Here is a 14,155-nt window from a genome sequence, read left to right on the forward strand (position 1 = left end):
CGATTATTTGTCAGAATTTGAGGAAAAAGATGGAGATGAATGTCTCTGACATTGTGGATACTTGGGCCTTAAAAATCAGTTAAATTGAATGGAGACAGGGAGTGTTTAAAATGCAGACACAAAAGGTAGGCAAAGGGGTTAAATCTGAGCACCTCCATGGGCTATGACCATAACAAATGAGCAGGTAGCTGAAACAGGGAAGGTTGAAATTGCACAATTGTCTAGACAAAAGGAAAGGGGGGGGGGGCATGCAGAAAGGGGGAGAAGGGATGGGAAGAAAAGTGAGGATTAGAGCACTTGGCAAAAGAAGCTACAGCACCAAGCCCCAACCCCCAAGAAGGGCTGTGTCCACCTGGGTTCTCTGGTAAACTAAATTCCCAAATGCCAGAACAGTCAGAGTCCGAGTACAGATCGGAACTCGGAAATAACATTTAAAAACTAAGTTAAATCAAAGTTTTGTCTCCAGATACTTCAGATTTTGGTGGTTTTGAGAACCAAAACCTAAACAGATATTTGGGCCACTTGATGAATCCATCTGTAGCTTTTATTTAGATCAATGTATAAAATAACTCTGTCTAGACAGTTTCTTAATACTGATGTTCCTTAACAACAAGAACAGTAAGTACAAAACGTGTGAAGTGTTTGTTTCAAGGGAAGGACAGGGGAAGTAGAAGCACTTCCGTTCTTGGTGTTGCGTGTTTGTTTCTTGCTGCTCAGATGCTATGGTTACAAGTACTACAGAAAACAAACCAGTGGCACCAGGTAGGCTCCCCTGCGTTGCTCCAGCGTTACTGATTCCTCTGCCAGTTTGTGGGATTCCAATAGGAAACCGAGGGAGGCTGAACACTGAACATCATCTTCAACTACAGAAGGGACCAGATGGCCAAATCTTCCGGTTTGGGCCAGAGGGGTGAGTCTTCCCCATTACAGTGTAAGGTTCTGCATTTCTGGAGGAAATGTACTCAGAGGAACACTTCTTTTGGTTTCTCATCGACAAGAAATGAAGGAAAGGTGAAGGCAACGAGTTAGCTGGAGTTTTCCCTGAAATGGTGATATGAAATGGGATCCACACCTAACTCCTTTAGTTCTTGCTTGGCCAAGCATTGCTGGTTTCTTGCAGCAAGGATCCATTTCTTGCTGACGATTCAATGTGGTGACTGTGTATGCTGTATTGTGAAGGTAACTTGCTGGAGGATTGATTACTAGACCAAAGAGCCCACCTGTTTGTGTACAGGAGACTTAGAAGTACTTGGAGTAGCATCTAGTTTATTCAAGGAAAGAGATAATACTTGAGAACCCCCTTATAATTGCCAGCACACTGGGGACCCATTTTTCCAAAGTAGGCAGACCCCAAATTTCCCAATTTGCTTCAAAGTATGCTGTTTGTGAGTAGAAGAGGAAAAAACATAAAACAACCAAAGCGAACCAACAAGACCTTTCATGCTTGACTGCATGTAACTGTTCTTTCTTGATCTACCTATTTTACACTACACTGATTCTCTTTATGTTTGTTTGCATATTTCATTTCCCATACGGTCTATGCCATTTACATCTATTAATTTTACATGCATGTGTGCTGCTGACTCAGTGTGGTCATTGCCAGGCTGGCCAAGGATCACTTCTCTGAAGTGTGCAGAGATGGATAGGACTTAATAAACCTGTTTGGGTGAGCAAATAAAGCAAGAAGATTGAGCATGTACCTTTGTCATTTGACCGAGGTATATCAATGCTTATGCTAACACTTTATGCTAAACTGTAGTAGTTCACCCAGTACCAATGAGTCTCCTATTTCAGTCATAGGAGAACTGGGAATATGAATTTTAAGGGGTATTTCAATTGAGTTGGCCAGTTCAGCTCAAGAAGACACACGAAGGTGTCTTCGTTACAGAAAGCAGGTAGTAAACACCAGCTAGTGCTTGCTGACCCAAAGGAGGCAAATTGGCTAGGACTTGCATCACTGAGGCCTGAAAAAAAACATTTTGGTGCTGTGAACAACCCCTCTGCCTTGGTGGAAAAGTTACAGGGCTGACAATGCCTCAGGAGTTTGTTTTCCCTTTTCTATCTGTGGAATGCCAATTGTGAAGACTTGCAGGATGACAGAAGGGATATTGTAGTGACCCTCTGCAGCCTGTGTTGGTTCTGGCAATGTCAGTGTAGTGAGAATGAAATGCTAAAGTTTTGCTAGTGTGCCTCTCATTCATGGATAGTCCAAATGGACAAATACAATGAATACAAAGAAGGCCACTAGATAAAGTCTTTCTGAAGCACATAACAGAGCAGATACGTGAACTCCAAGCAATGCCCAGTAACTTCCTTTTCTTCTTAATGAGCACATCTTTTAAGGATATTTTTAAGGTTTGTGTCTTTGGTGATTCAGCTGCTTTACTTTGTACCTAAAAGGTCTACACTTTTGCAGAGTTCAGCTGAGGGTAATTCACTCTGGGCAATTCCTGAAGCTGTCTGCAAAAGTGTGCTTCAGGGTGCCCTAGGTCTGCACTTTCCCAGATGGAAGAAGAAAAAAAAAACAAAACAAAGCCAACACTAAAATGTACTCACTGTACTTTCACTCTAATTTTAGTCTGAGATCAATGTAAAAACTAAAAGACTACAAAGTGAAGTAGTTTTATACTTAAGAAATCTAAGGCCAGAAGGGATCATCTAGTCTAATTGCCAGTATGTTGTAGTTTTACTAAGTCCTTTGTGTTTTAAAAAAAAAAAAATAAAAAATGTTTCTGGAAGAATACTGTCTCATCTGACCTGCTGACATAGTGAAAAAGGGAATTTGTGGCTTTTCCAGTGTCTGACTTCAATCTTTTACTTTCTCATTTCAAACAGTTTGAATCCCCTATCTAGCACTTGGCATTTAAGACTCTACTTTGTTGGATTAAAAGGCCTTTTGAACCCATGACTTACTCAGTTGGAAGGAGTGCAGTGTAACACAACGTATGCAGTGTGACCAATCAGATCACCATCAATCATCATCTTGTTTAACTAAAGTAAGCTTAAAGTTTCCTACTGTAATGTGTATTTTCATGCTTGAATGTTTTCTGCACCAGATTTGATGTATTTTAACTTTCTTAAAATGCAGAAATAAGGATTACAATTGCTGAAAACAATAATGAAAAACAACAAAGAAATGCTTATATTCCTTATGCAGCTAAAAATCCCATGGAAGGAAACAGACTGGCTTTTTTCCCCCTTTTTCCTTCTCTTAGCTCATGTAAGCCTTACAGGATTAAGGCATACTATTTAATGACCCTATCCATTTAGGTTACTGTGGGCTCAGGGTATCTGTATGAGAGTGCATAAAAAAAGAGCTTTGAACCAGGGATCTCATGCAACAAAATGAAATAAGTCTTAGGAAGCAGAAGAAGGATAGGCTTTTGGCTCAGCCAGCTGGGTTGGTGGATTGTTTGATCCTGCGTGACCTTGTTCAAACCTTTGCATCCATCTGTGGATGCAAACAAGAGGATGTTCTCCTGGGTCTCATCCATACCATCTCGTGTGTTTCAGTGGTCCCAAGCTGTGGCTGGTGGGGGAAGCTCAGCAGGGGACATGCTGTTTGGCCTGGTCATCCTCTTCAGTGGAGAGAAGGACGAACTGCTCAGGCAAAAGTCTTGGTGTGCTCCAAAAGCTAAAGGTTTGATTTGTAAAACCTAAGTATCTGCACACACATCCTCGTGGGGAGGAGAAGTAGTGCTGGAGACCTGCTTCTGTGTGTGCTCATGTGCAGGTTGCTGATGTTTGGAGGTGGGTCCATAAACTGAATCCTAAGACTGGGCTCCAACAGCTGGAGATGTCAAGATTGGATGGCCCCTTGGGATGTTACCTGTGGAGAGCTTACCATAACATGGCAAAGCTCTGGATGCCAGGGATAACGTTGGTTAATCCCAGCACATATCTCAGAAATAAATCCCCCTTTTCTGTGACTTGTTTCAATAGCACTTTGCTTAATGACAGCACCTTGGATGGTAATAACCATAAGCTGCCAGTGTTGCAGGCAGGAATGAATTGTCTGCCTAGCAGAAATTTCCCTCTGTAGATGTCTGCATGGAAGTTGGCCTCCTCCCCTAGCCCTGCTGCTGAGGTCTGTTGTGATTTTTTTAAATTTTCTTCTGTTTTCTGTATCTGTTTTTTGTCATCTTTTCTGTTTCAGCCTTCTATTGGAATAGAGGCTGAAAGATTTACTTATTTGGAGGTGAAAGACTCTGCAGAGAACTACATGATATTTGCTAGTGGGTGACAAAAGAAGATGTCACTTGGTTTGGAGAACCTGAAAGCCTGATCTTGCCCCTGGCTGGAGGCTCTGACAAAGCTCTGTTCTGTGTTGCCAGCAGCTCAGGAGAAGATTTGAACAGAAGTCCTCCCAGCTGACCTGGTGTAGGACGGAGTGCTTCTCCCCTTCAGCAGGTGTGAGTGACTGACATGCAAAGAGAAGAGAGGATGAGTCCTTTCAATTATTCTTTAACTGCATATCAAACGAAAGCCCCTCTGTTTGTGTGCTGTTCCTCTCTCCTTTTACAATGCAGTGCACTGTCAGATCAGTCAGTCTGTTCATATTACTTTGGAATGGAAAAGAGTAAAGGCAGTCCTTTCTGTAAAGAAGGGCTTTGAAAGGGTTCGCTGTTTTTTCATCAGAGCTGCTGGAAACCTTCCTTTCCCTCCCTCTTCCCCAGTCCAGCCCCTACAAAGCTCACCTCTTCCTGCCTTTGTCAGGGAAGTGTCAGATCTGACACCTTTGCAGTAAGGTACAGAAATGCAAATGGAGAAATCCAGCGGCACCTAATCAGAGGATGTAAACATTCTGTGAACCTAATTTGTGGATTTAAAAAAAAAAAAAAGCCTTATTGCTAACACATTCTGGAAATGCTTTTGATGCTTTCTAAAAAAACTGTAATAGCGGCACTTCTTTTCAACCACCACAGGCCTGAGAAAGTCCTGTTGCCCTCCTGCCCTGGCTCTCCCTGACCATCGTGGCCTTTGGAAAGCAGCTGCTGTGGCTGGCCAGGAGGCTGCAGCCAGCCCGGAGCTCCTCTGTGTTTCCTTCTGCAGTAGCGCAGGTAGCAGGGTCTGCCTGGTTCTCTAGTCCTGTTGTGGTGTAAGTGTGCAGGGAGCGCTTAGGGCCCCACCAGTGGCTTCCCTCTGGGAAGGACAACAGCACTTTGGATTTTGAAAGGGAACAGGTAAATGGGCAAGGCTGGCTTCAACTAGGAAGGGTCCTCACAGGTCTGCAAAGCTGCTGAACAGTGGTAACTCTGCTGCCAGCCCCCCAAATCCACTGCTGAACCAAAGCTAGCACTTTTATGTTGACTCTCAGCTGTGTTTCTGTCACCAAAGTGTCAGGATTTGCACTTGCTCTCACCGCAGCGTTGCAGAAGAGCCCTAACCCGGCCGCCTTTCATCTCATGGAAATGAAGCTGAGCCTCGCTGTCTCTACTGTGCCCACAGCAGCTGCAGCCTGCCCCGGAGCAGCCCTGGATGTCAAACCTTAGGACTTAAACCTTCAGTGAGCTCAGGCGAGTGGCTGCAGCCCTGTGCTTGCTGTTCTGCAGGAACACAGGGTGGGCTGTGCGTGGCTGTTACCTCTGGTCCTGTGCTCCACCACGAGCTGCCCAGCTCCGCAGGCTGCCTGGCCCTCAGGAGCTGCCCCTGCCCGTGTGTTACAGGAAGGGGCTGTGGCTCTGCCTCCCCTGTGAGGGCACCTGACAGGAGGGCTGTTTTCTAGGTACTGAAAGGGACTGTCATGGCATAGCAGGGTCACGTAGCACAATGCGTACCATGTTACTGAGGGGGGTATCATTACCTGGGCTAGTTGAGCAGAAGCAAAAAATGAAGTATCAAACACTAACACCTTGGGGAAGCAGCTTTGCTTAAAAAAAAAAGTGACATTGCACTGGAGCTAGAGAGGTGCAGGGTGAGTCCAAGAGGTCAGCTTGAGTGTAGGGTGTTACTTTTAGTGCAAGTGTCCCAGGTTCCTCCTTCATTTACACTTCAAAATGCTGACCTCCCTTCCTCCCTAAAGCAGAAAGGTCATTACAGCAGCTCTCCTGTTAAGCTGGTTTTTGCCCTCACAGTTCAAAGGGAAATTGGGGAAAAGCAGGGAGGCTTTTGTGCTAAACCAATCTGATGGCAACCTTTGAATAAGAACCCCCACCTCAGGTAACTTTAAATAAATTACAAAGGAGGCCTACTGGTATCTTTGTTTCCATTTTTATTATTCCAGAGGGTTATTAACAAAAGAAAGTTACAGGTCCAGTCCCCTGGTAGTTAGGTTGCTTCCTTTCTTGCTTGTTCTGTGTTTGGGAACTTCCATGTATTAAATAACTTCACAATTGTTTTTGTTTCTTTCTTTACAATGGCAGCTCTCAAAGGTAATTCCACAGCATAAGTAACTTGGTATCTCCCAGAAATAGAAACACGAGGTACGACAAACCTCATGTACAGGAGGGCTGAAGTTCAGCCCCCTTATTTTTTTTTTTTTTTTCTCTTCAGAAATACTTTAAGTCCACTGCATGCTCTGCATTCAAGAACAAAAACACAAGACAAAACTCCACCAGGAGAAGCTTTGTCCAGTGCCTCTGAAGGTGGACTGCAGCTGTATGACCACCACCCCCTGCAGGGAGATGAGGTTTGAGCCTGGTTTCCACATGAACTGCTTGCCCAGGAGCCTGGGGCATGAGATAACCCTACACCAGTACTACACTGCCCACTGCAGTAAGGTAAGTGTCTGCTCCTATTAAACAAAAGAAACATTTGAATTCCAATACTTGAGCTAACAATGCTTAGTACATGAATTAAGTGCTTAATTACCAGCATTGTTCCAAGACATATACATAGTGTTGTTAGTAGTTAACAATAGGGCACTGTGTTCAAGTTTGTGAACTAGTTAAAGTGTATCATACTGCAAAACACATGAAATCAGTTGTGAATTTAGTTTTTTATTAAAGATTAAAATAAAAAACATTTGACACCCTAATATACATAAAGTCACAATAAACTCAGATGTGCTAAAAGCAAAATGTGCATGAAGACACTCACTTCTAAAAGGCACCCTGCCACCAATATTTTAGATGTTCATCTAACTCCAACAGGTTTCTAGTTCTCTCTTCCTTCACTGAAGGTGAGACTCCAGACTGCTACCACGTATAGATGCTAACCACACCAACCCCTTTCAGGGATCTTTGCTATCACTAGAACACTTAAAACTGTGCATGCAGACTGAACTTCTCATGGATTTAACCATTAAGCTTTAAAATGCACAAGGGCTTTTTCTTAAGAGAAAAAGGTAGTGAGATTTGGGCCACTTATAAGGGCCAAAAGCATGAGACAGGGTTATGAGATAACTGGTGTGCATCCACCAAAGAGCTTTGCTACTAAAAAACCAGCCCCCTCCTCCCCCAGCCCATCCCCGACCTCTCGTAAAAAAAAACAACCCCCGAGTTACAAAACACCACACACACACGCAACATACACACAGCTGAAATGTTAACGTGTTTTGCTATTAGCCTGTCAGGGGGGTGACAGTGTCAGAGTGCCATCTACGCAGCCCCAGGACGCAGCAGTGCCAGGCGTGCAGGTCTGACAGCCACAGGGGCGTGTAGTGCCCGGCTCCTCTCCTCGCCAGGCAGCTCCGTGTTGACTCCTGGGCGCACCGCTCCATTACCAGGGTCTCCACATGGATTTGGGTAAGCTGGGCGATGGCACGCTGCGTGTCCGGGAGGCATCCAGTCCGTCGGTGGAGGTCTGGCCCAGCTCAGCCTCTGCTTCATCGGAGTCAGAGCAGGTCTCCTCGCTGGGGGCCGGCGAGGGCACGGAGGCAGCGAGCACCAGGCCAGGGGAGGCCTCATCTGCTGGTCCCCTCACCTCGCTGCCGGGCCAGGGGCCGAGCGAGGGCTCGGCCACAACGTCCGCGATCAAGTCCTGGAAGCCGCCCTCGTTGAGGGGCATGGACTCCAGCAGGTGGTTGAGCAGCTCGGCCGCCGTGGTGGCGTCGATGCCGGGGCAGCTGGAGACGAAGGTGTGCACCTCGTGCATGCACTGGATGTAGCCGGCGGCGAAGCGCTCGCTGGCCTCGCGCTGCAGCCGCCCGCCCTCTGCGGCCCGGGGAGGGGGAGACGGAGACAGAGAGAGAGAGAGAGAGGGGCCGGCGTGAGGCGCTGCCCGGCCCCGGCCCCGCCGCCCCCTCCCTGCCCCCCGGCCCCGCCACTCACCGAGGGAGCGGCGCTCCAGCACGGCCTGCACCCGCCGCACCGTCAGCTCCAGCACCTCCGCGTTCTCCAGCTTCGCCTGCAGCTGCCCCGGGGCGCCCAGGCCGTCAGCACGGCCCCGGCCCCCGCCAACACCCCCACACCCCCCCCGGTCCCTCTCCTCCTTCCCCCCCCGCCTCACCTCGGCGTCCGCCAGCAGCAGCCGCAGCTCCCGCAGGCTCTCGTTGATCCGCGCCCGGCGCTTCTTCTCCACCAGCGGCTTCCTCGTCTGCGGGAACACGGCGCCGTCAGCCGCCCGCCTCCCCCCGGCTCCTCCTCGCCTCCCCGCGGCCCCTCCGCTCACCCTCCGGTCGGGCCGGGCCCCCCCCGCGCCGTCCCCGTTCCCGTCGCCGTCCCCCCGCTGCGGGCGGCCCCTGCCCGCGGGCGCCATGACGGCGGCCGGCCCCCGCCTGCCCGCTGCGCCCCGCTCCGGCCCCCGCCCCGCGCCGCGCCGCCCGCCTTATACCCGCTCATTTGCATCTCAATGAGCCCATTGGCTGCGGCGCGCCGACAGCCGCCCGAGCGTGGGGCGAACGGGCCAATAGGAGCGGGACGCTTTGTCTGCGGCGGGGCGGGGCGGGGCGGGGCGGGGGGAGCGGGCGGGGGCGCCCTTGGGTGCCGCGGGGGGGGTGGGGGGGGGGCGAGGGGCGCGAAGGCAGCGGGGGCGGCTCGCTGGTGTCTGTATTTATTTTTAAATATTTGCGTTTTTATTATTATTATTTAGGATCTTTTTATTATTATTATCGGGAGCTTTATTATTTGGAAGTTTTTCGTTCTTTGTTTTTTTTTTTTTTTTTTTTTTAATTTTTAATATTTTTTTAATTATTATTTTAATTATTCGGGGTATTTTTTAATTATTTGGGATTTTTATTTATTTATTTATTTTTAACTCGTATTTATTTATTTTTAATTGTTTGGGGGCGCTTGCTCGTGCCGGTAGCTCCCTCTGCGGAGCGCTGGGGCACGCCGGTTCCCTCCGGGGAGCACAGCCCGCGGGCAGCGCCGCCTGGGGCCGGCCCCTCGGTGCCGACCGGGCCGGGGGCTGGCAGCGGGGACCCCCCCCCGGCCCTCCCCCGGCCCCCCGAGCCCCGCCGTGCTCGAGGCCTCGGGCGGCTTTGTGCGGTAACTTGACGCTGCTGACAGTTGGCAGCTGCAGTTCCCCCGACAGACGGCCCCGAATAAAAGCGTCAGGGCTCGTCCCCGAGGGGAGCGACAGGTGTTCGCCCCCGCTCCTTTGTTCCCCTCCTTTTATTCCCCTCGCTAATGCGTGCCCCGTCCTCCCCGCCCGAGGGGGGGCGAGAGCATCCCCTGCTCGGCTGGGCAGCGCCGAGCCCCCCGCAGCCCGGCTCCCTGGACGTGCTCGGCATAACTCTGCCCTGCTCCGTGCTGAGCTCCGGGGGCAGCCCCAGCGGGCTGAGCCTGCTCCTGGGGCTGGGGAGCTGCTGCTGCTGCTCCCCGAGTGCCACGAGAGAAGCTGCGTGTGGGTGGGCTGCACGCCCCCAGGGGAGGGGGTAGCCAGAGCATCCCCAGGGTGTACGAACCCCACGCCACGGCCTTGCTCTGTGGTCTGTGTCTGCAATCGTGGTCCTGAGCTTTTCAGTGTTTCTGGTGAGCTGGTGTGTGTTCCCCGCCTGGCACGGGCCTGTGTCACCTGTGGGTGCCTGCCCCGCTGGGTAACGCCGCTCTCAGTCAGCTCCGCCGTGCCTTCGTGCTGCTTTCTGTCTCTGAGGCGCTGCGTGAATGCCCGTGCCTGCAGCAGGCTGATCCCTGCTCGATAAAGGGAACCCGGGATAGAGATGTTTGGTGCCATCCCTCACGGCCGCAGAGAGGAGCGCGTCAGAGATAAAGCTGGCACATGGCACGTCTCGGCTGGAGACCTGAGCTTCAGCCGCTCTGTGCCGCAGCTGACAGATCTTATTGTTGGAAAGGTACTTGTGTTACGTTTCTCTTTCTTGTCACTGTATGCTAAAGCGGTGGTTACTTGGGTTTTGGCAAAGAGCTCGCTCTCCAGGTGACACATCTCATTGCACTAGGCAGGAACAAAACTGGACGGTATCTGGGAAGGCCTGGCTAAATCCATCCTGCCGGATCCAACGAGCTTGGTGCACCACCTAACACAAGGCTGAACTGGGCTGATCCTTTTTGTTGATACAATTAATGCAGACTAAGCACAGGTGTCGCTTAGGCCAGGCCAGGTGCATGGCAGTTTGGTCTTCAAACAAGTAGAGACACCTGTGCCTGCAATTTGTGTCCGGTCTATTCAGAACTGGCCTAGCGTGAGAAAAAAAGGCAGATGTATGGATGCAAACCGCAGTGAAGTGATAGGTGTTGATTTGGACAGAACTGTCTTTATTCTGAGCCAAAACTGGGCACGTAACATCAGCAGACACACATGAAAACATACAAAAACACAGGCACACTTTTATAAAACGTGTAGTAACACACTGAATGTATATAGTTGTGTGGTAATAGATGAACTCCAAAAGAGTCTGTGAGCTTGTTTTCCCTTCAAAGAAAACTCAGTATGTCCTAGTACATGTAATCAGAGACACACACAGTGGGTTTTATGCTGTTGTGAATTCTGCTGACTTACACAAGCAACATTGTGCTGTTGTGGCTGAAGACTCAGTCCCCAGATCTGTCAGGTCCCTTAATCACAGTTGTTTGTATCAGGTATGATTCAGAGCTAGCTTAGAGATGCTGTGCTGTCTAACTAGGGAAATAGGAATTGAAGGAGCTCCTGAATTCACCTGGAGGTTTGTCTCACCTGCTTGTAATTTTATGATCTAGCCTGAAGTGATGGTGGCCTGCTAGCAGAGCTTGGCCAAGAATGGCTGGAGACCATATAACTTCCTATTTGTTTTCTGACTTGGTGGCTACTGATGGCCACGCATTTTACACATGGCCAGCTCTTGCTGTGGAGCACGTCTGTTTATATTTTCTTTGAAAAGCTGCAGGTCAGATGAGTTGACAAGTGCTGGAGCCATTTGTGCTGTACATTAAAAATGTATGTGCCACAAATATCAGGGCACTACAAGACCTGCCATTTTGAGGAAGAAGTCACTGTGGGCTATCTGCTCTAGCCCACAGGGGTAATATGACATTTTTGTGCCACTTGGAATGAGCTCCATCACATCAGGTGAAGTGATTCACGATAACCTCATGCATTTTAATGTAAATGTCAACTGCAATCTAGTAAAAGAAAATGTACCTTAGATACATTGTCTAATACCTCAGTGCTTGCCTGTGCGTTGTGGTTCCTGAAAGAGATTTCGGAAGCCCCTCGACATAGCCATGCAGCTCTTTACGGGTTAAAGCCATACTGCTGCCTGCTGATGGTGAGGTGTGTGTGGTTTCTCCTGCATGGAGGGTGAGAGTTTAACTTTTGCTAAAGTGGGATCTATGTCCTGCCAGAGGCTGCACCTCCCACACTTGAGGTAAATTACAGTTTAGCCAAAGAGAAGCACATTTATGTAGAGATAAATGGGATCAGAGCTTTGCAGAATGTGTTTTCCTGCAAGTCTGTATGTAGAGCACTACAATGCAGCATATAATAACAGTTCTTAATTCCTCACAGATCATATGCGGTCACTAATGTAGCTGTGGCGGCAGTGGCAAAGACAATCCTGCAGCCTTGGCTGTTCGCTGTGTGTTTTAGAGACCCAGGGGTAAGTGGTAAATCCTTGTGGGCTGGGAGAGTCTGCCATGTAATGTCTTGCACACTTGAGCTATCAGTTGCATTTAAAAGCTCTCCAGCTCCCCAAAGAACATCCACAGAGATATAATGCAACTCGAGAAGTTCTGATGACTCTGTCAGCAAATGTGCTGCCATCCATATTCTAGGGCTCGAGACCGACATGATCTGAACTTTGAGTAGGTCATCCAGGCTCTCTGTGCATAGTATAATCAGAGCACAGGATAAAGACATGATGAGCATGGACAGGATCCTTTGGAAATGCTTGAGTAGTTTCTTTCATAAATGGTGTAACATCTGTTGTTGTTGGAGGTAAAAAAAAAAAAAAAAAAAAAAAGTTTAGTCAAAGAGACACGTCATCCTTATAAATATTAATGGTGCATATAAATGGTGGTGGGTGTAAACTGTGGTGGATGTTAGGTTAATGAGTGAGTTGCTCCTTAGGCATCAGTTTGCTGTCATCTGAATTACTTTTACAAATTACTTTTTACAAAACTGTTTAGGTGGCAGAGCAAGCAAAGAGCTATCTCCTCATCCCTCCTCATCTCCCCAGAGTCCCTTCACAAATGAAATGTATACTTTTAATTAGTCTTCTGCCTAGTCTCTGATGAAAACTAGTCCATTTCGCAGAGCCAAGGACCAGGGGAGCATGCTGGATCTGGAAGAGCTACAGGTTATAGGTAATAAATGAAGTTAATGAGGAAAGCTGTACAGAGAGGATTGCAGCATTCCCCATCAAATTGATGGTAGTTCCCTCTACTGCTATTGATTTCTCTGCTATTAAAAAGAGATGTTTAACCCTAAGAGGAAAATCTGCTTAAATATCAGTCTTTGCTGAGCTTCTCTTGGACTCAAATCTGTTTGCCACTGCAAATCACGTTTGCTGCCTTGAGCACTGAGGATCTGTTGCCCCTTTGAAAAACCCTAAGGCTTTTCCTATCCCTTGTCGTTTATCATCAGACTTGGCACAATGCTCACGTTCCTCTCTGGGGCACAGAAGAAAGACTCATGCCAGCAACAACCTTAGTGTGTAACATTCAAAAGGGGCTTATGTCCACTCACAAAAGAGCTCCAAGATTACATTCACTCCCTGTGAAAACTGGGATTCCCCTTTGACTGTGAAGATGTGCCTTGGTTTCTGCCACTGCAAAGGTATTTCTGATGCTCAGATGCAACACGTGGACAGGGGCTGTAGTGAGGACAATAGAGCCTCTTTCTGCTGGCTTGGGTTGGTGCTGGGCAGTGAGGCTCCACTGACAAAAGCCTTGTGTGCCAGTGGGCTCTGGTGGGACCAGGAGAAAGGGTGCCTGCCCATTCTTTGGTGTCTGGCTTGTTTAGGTAATGGCTTCCCATGCCAGTGAATAATTTTTCTGTGGTAGTGTTGTCTTCTTGCCCACAAATAGGCACAACTTTGTTTTCATTAAATGGTAACCATTCCCCAGACCTCAAGTTCATCATTATTTTGCCTCAGCTGTATCTTGGTTGTATCTTTAAGTCCATTGGGACAGGACTCCATTTCTACCAAGAGACTTTCCATCTCAGGTTATCCTTGAGCATTAAGCACTGGTTTGTTGGAGACAGCTCACCTTCACCAGTTCTTTTCAGATATTTGATAGTCCTAAATACAGATCTGGCTTTGAAAGATTTTAGCAGACATTTTTATTATGTGGACATTCTTTCTCCTCAACTTATTGGGCTCCAGTAGAGAGAAGTCTAACATACAACACTGCAAACTGCTTGAACCTTTACTACTGAGACTGTGGTCTGTTGTCAGTGACAATGGCAGGATCCCATGTCATTTGAGATTAGAAAGACCATTGCTTAATCTATCTAATTGTATTTGTGGAAGTTACTTCAGGGAAGTGAGAATAAATTGTCTAAAGTAAGTATGGAGTGCTTTTAGTCAGGTTAAAAAAAAAATAAATCTGCCTGCAGTGTTTGAGGGAGCAGTTCTGTGGTATTTCTGGGGAAGCCTCTTGTATTTGATTTCTCTAGTATTTCTGGTATTTGAAAGTTATCCTAATTAGGGAGCTTACTTCATCATGCAAGTTAGTCTATCATTGTAACAGTGATATTTACATCACCAGTTCTCCTTTGTAAGATATCTTCATCAGTTCCTAAATGACTTTCAGATATTCTGGTTAATTTACTTTTTCTTCAGACAAGGTATTGAAGCCCTTAAACACAATCCTAAGACTGAAAGCTTTTTTAAATA

At 47.9% G+C, this 14,155-nt stretch overlaps 1 protein-coding gene and 1 long non-coding RNA gene across 6 annotated transcripts; one reads left to right on the forward strand and one right to left on the reverse strand.

Annotated features, from left to right (window-relative positions):
* Nucleotides 1-485: 485 nt before the first annotated feature.
* On the forward strand, nucleotides 486-7,383 carry LOC311441540. Of its 3 annotated transcripts, none has more exons than XR_014696022.1 (4): nucleotides 486-910; nucleotides 2,836-2,996; nucleotides 3,514-5,060; nucleotides 5,368-7,383. It is a non-coding gene; the product is annotated as an uncharacterized lncRNA (long non-coding RNA). The 3 variants fall into 3 exon arrangements; XR_014696023.1 differs by having other exon boundaries at nucleotides 3,514-4,410; nucleotides 4,926-7,383; XR_014696024.1 differs by having other exon boundaries at nucleotides 491-910; nucleotides 3,514-7,383.
* Nucleotides 6,919-8,643, reverse strand: LOC311441539 (transcription cofactor HES-6-like). 3 transcript variants are annotated; one of them, XM_084529792.1, is made up of 4 exons: nucleotides 8,551-8,643; nucleotides 8,389-8,475; nucleotides 8,211-8,286; nucleotides 6,919-8,093 (listed from the first exon to the last, which is right to left on the reverse strand). In XM_084529792.1, exons 1-4 carry the CDS (start codon nucleotides 8,635-8,637, stop codon nucleotides 7,660-7,662), a joined length of 684 nt encoding a protein of 227 aa, XP_084385918.1. In that variant the 5' UTR covers nucleotides 8,638-8,643; the 3' UTR covers nucleotides 6,919-7,659. The 3 variants fall into 3 exon arrangements, with proteins under 3 accessions (XP_084385918.1, XP_084385917.1, XP_084385916.1); XM_084529791.1 differs by having other exon boundaries at nucleotides 8,211-8,292; XM_084529790.1 differs by having other exon boundaries at nucleotides 6,919-8,292.
* Nucleotides 8,644-14,155: the final 5,512 nt, after the last annotated feature.

The sequence above is a fragment of the Aythya ferina genome, assembly GCF_964211825.1.
Source record: "Aythya ferina genome assembly, chromosome: 9".
NCBI classification, from domain to species: domain Eukaryota; kingdom Metazoa; phylum Chordata; class Aves; order Anseriformes; family Anatidae; genus Aythya; species Aythya ferina.

Coding starts and splice junctions, on each gene's coding strand:
- LOC311441539 (XM_084529790.1), bottom strand. CDS start 8,637: ATGGCGCCCGCGGGCAGGGGCCGCCCGCAGCGGGGGGACGGCGACGGG. Junction 8,476..8,550: donor GGGCCCGGCCCGACCGGAGG/GTGAGCGGAGGG, acceptor GTGTTCCCGCAG/ACGAGGAAGCCGCTGGTGGA. Junction 8,293..8,388: donor TGCTGCTGGCGGACGCCGAG/GTGAGGCGGGGG, acceptor GCCCCGGGGCAG/CTGCAGGCGAAGCTGGAGAA.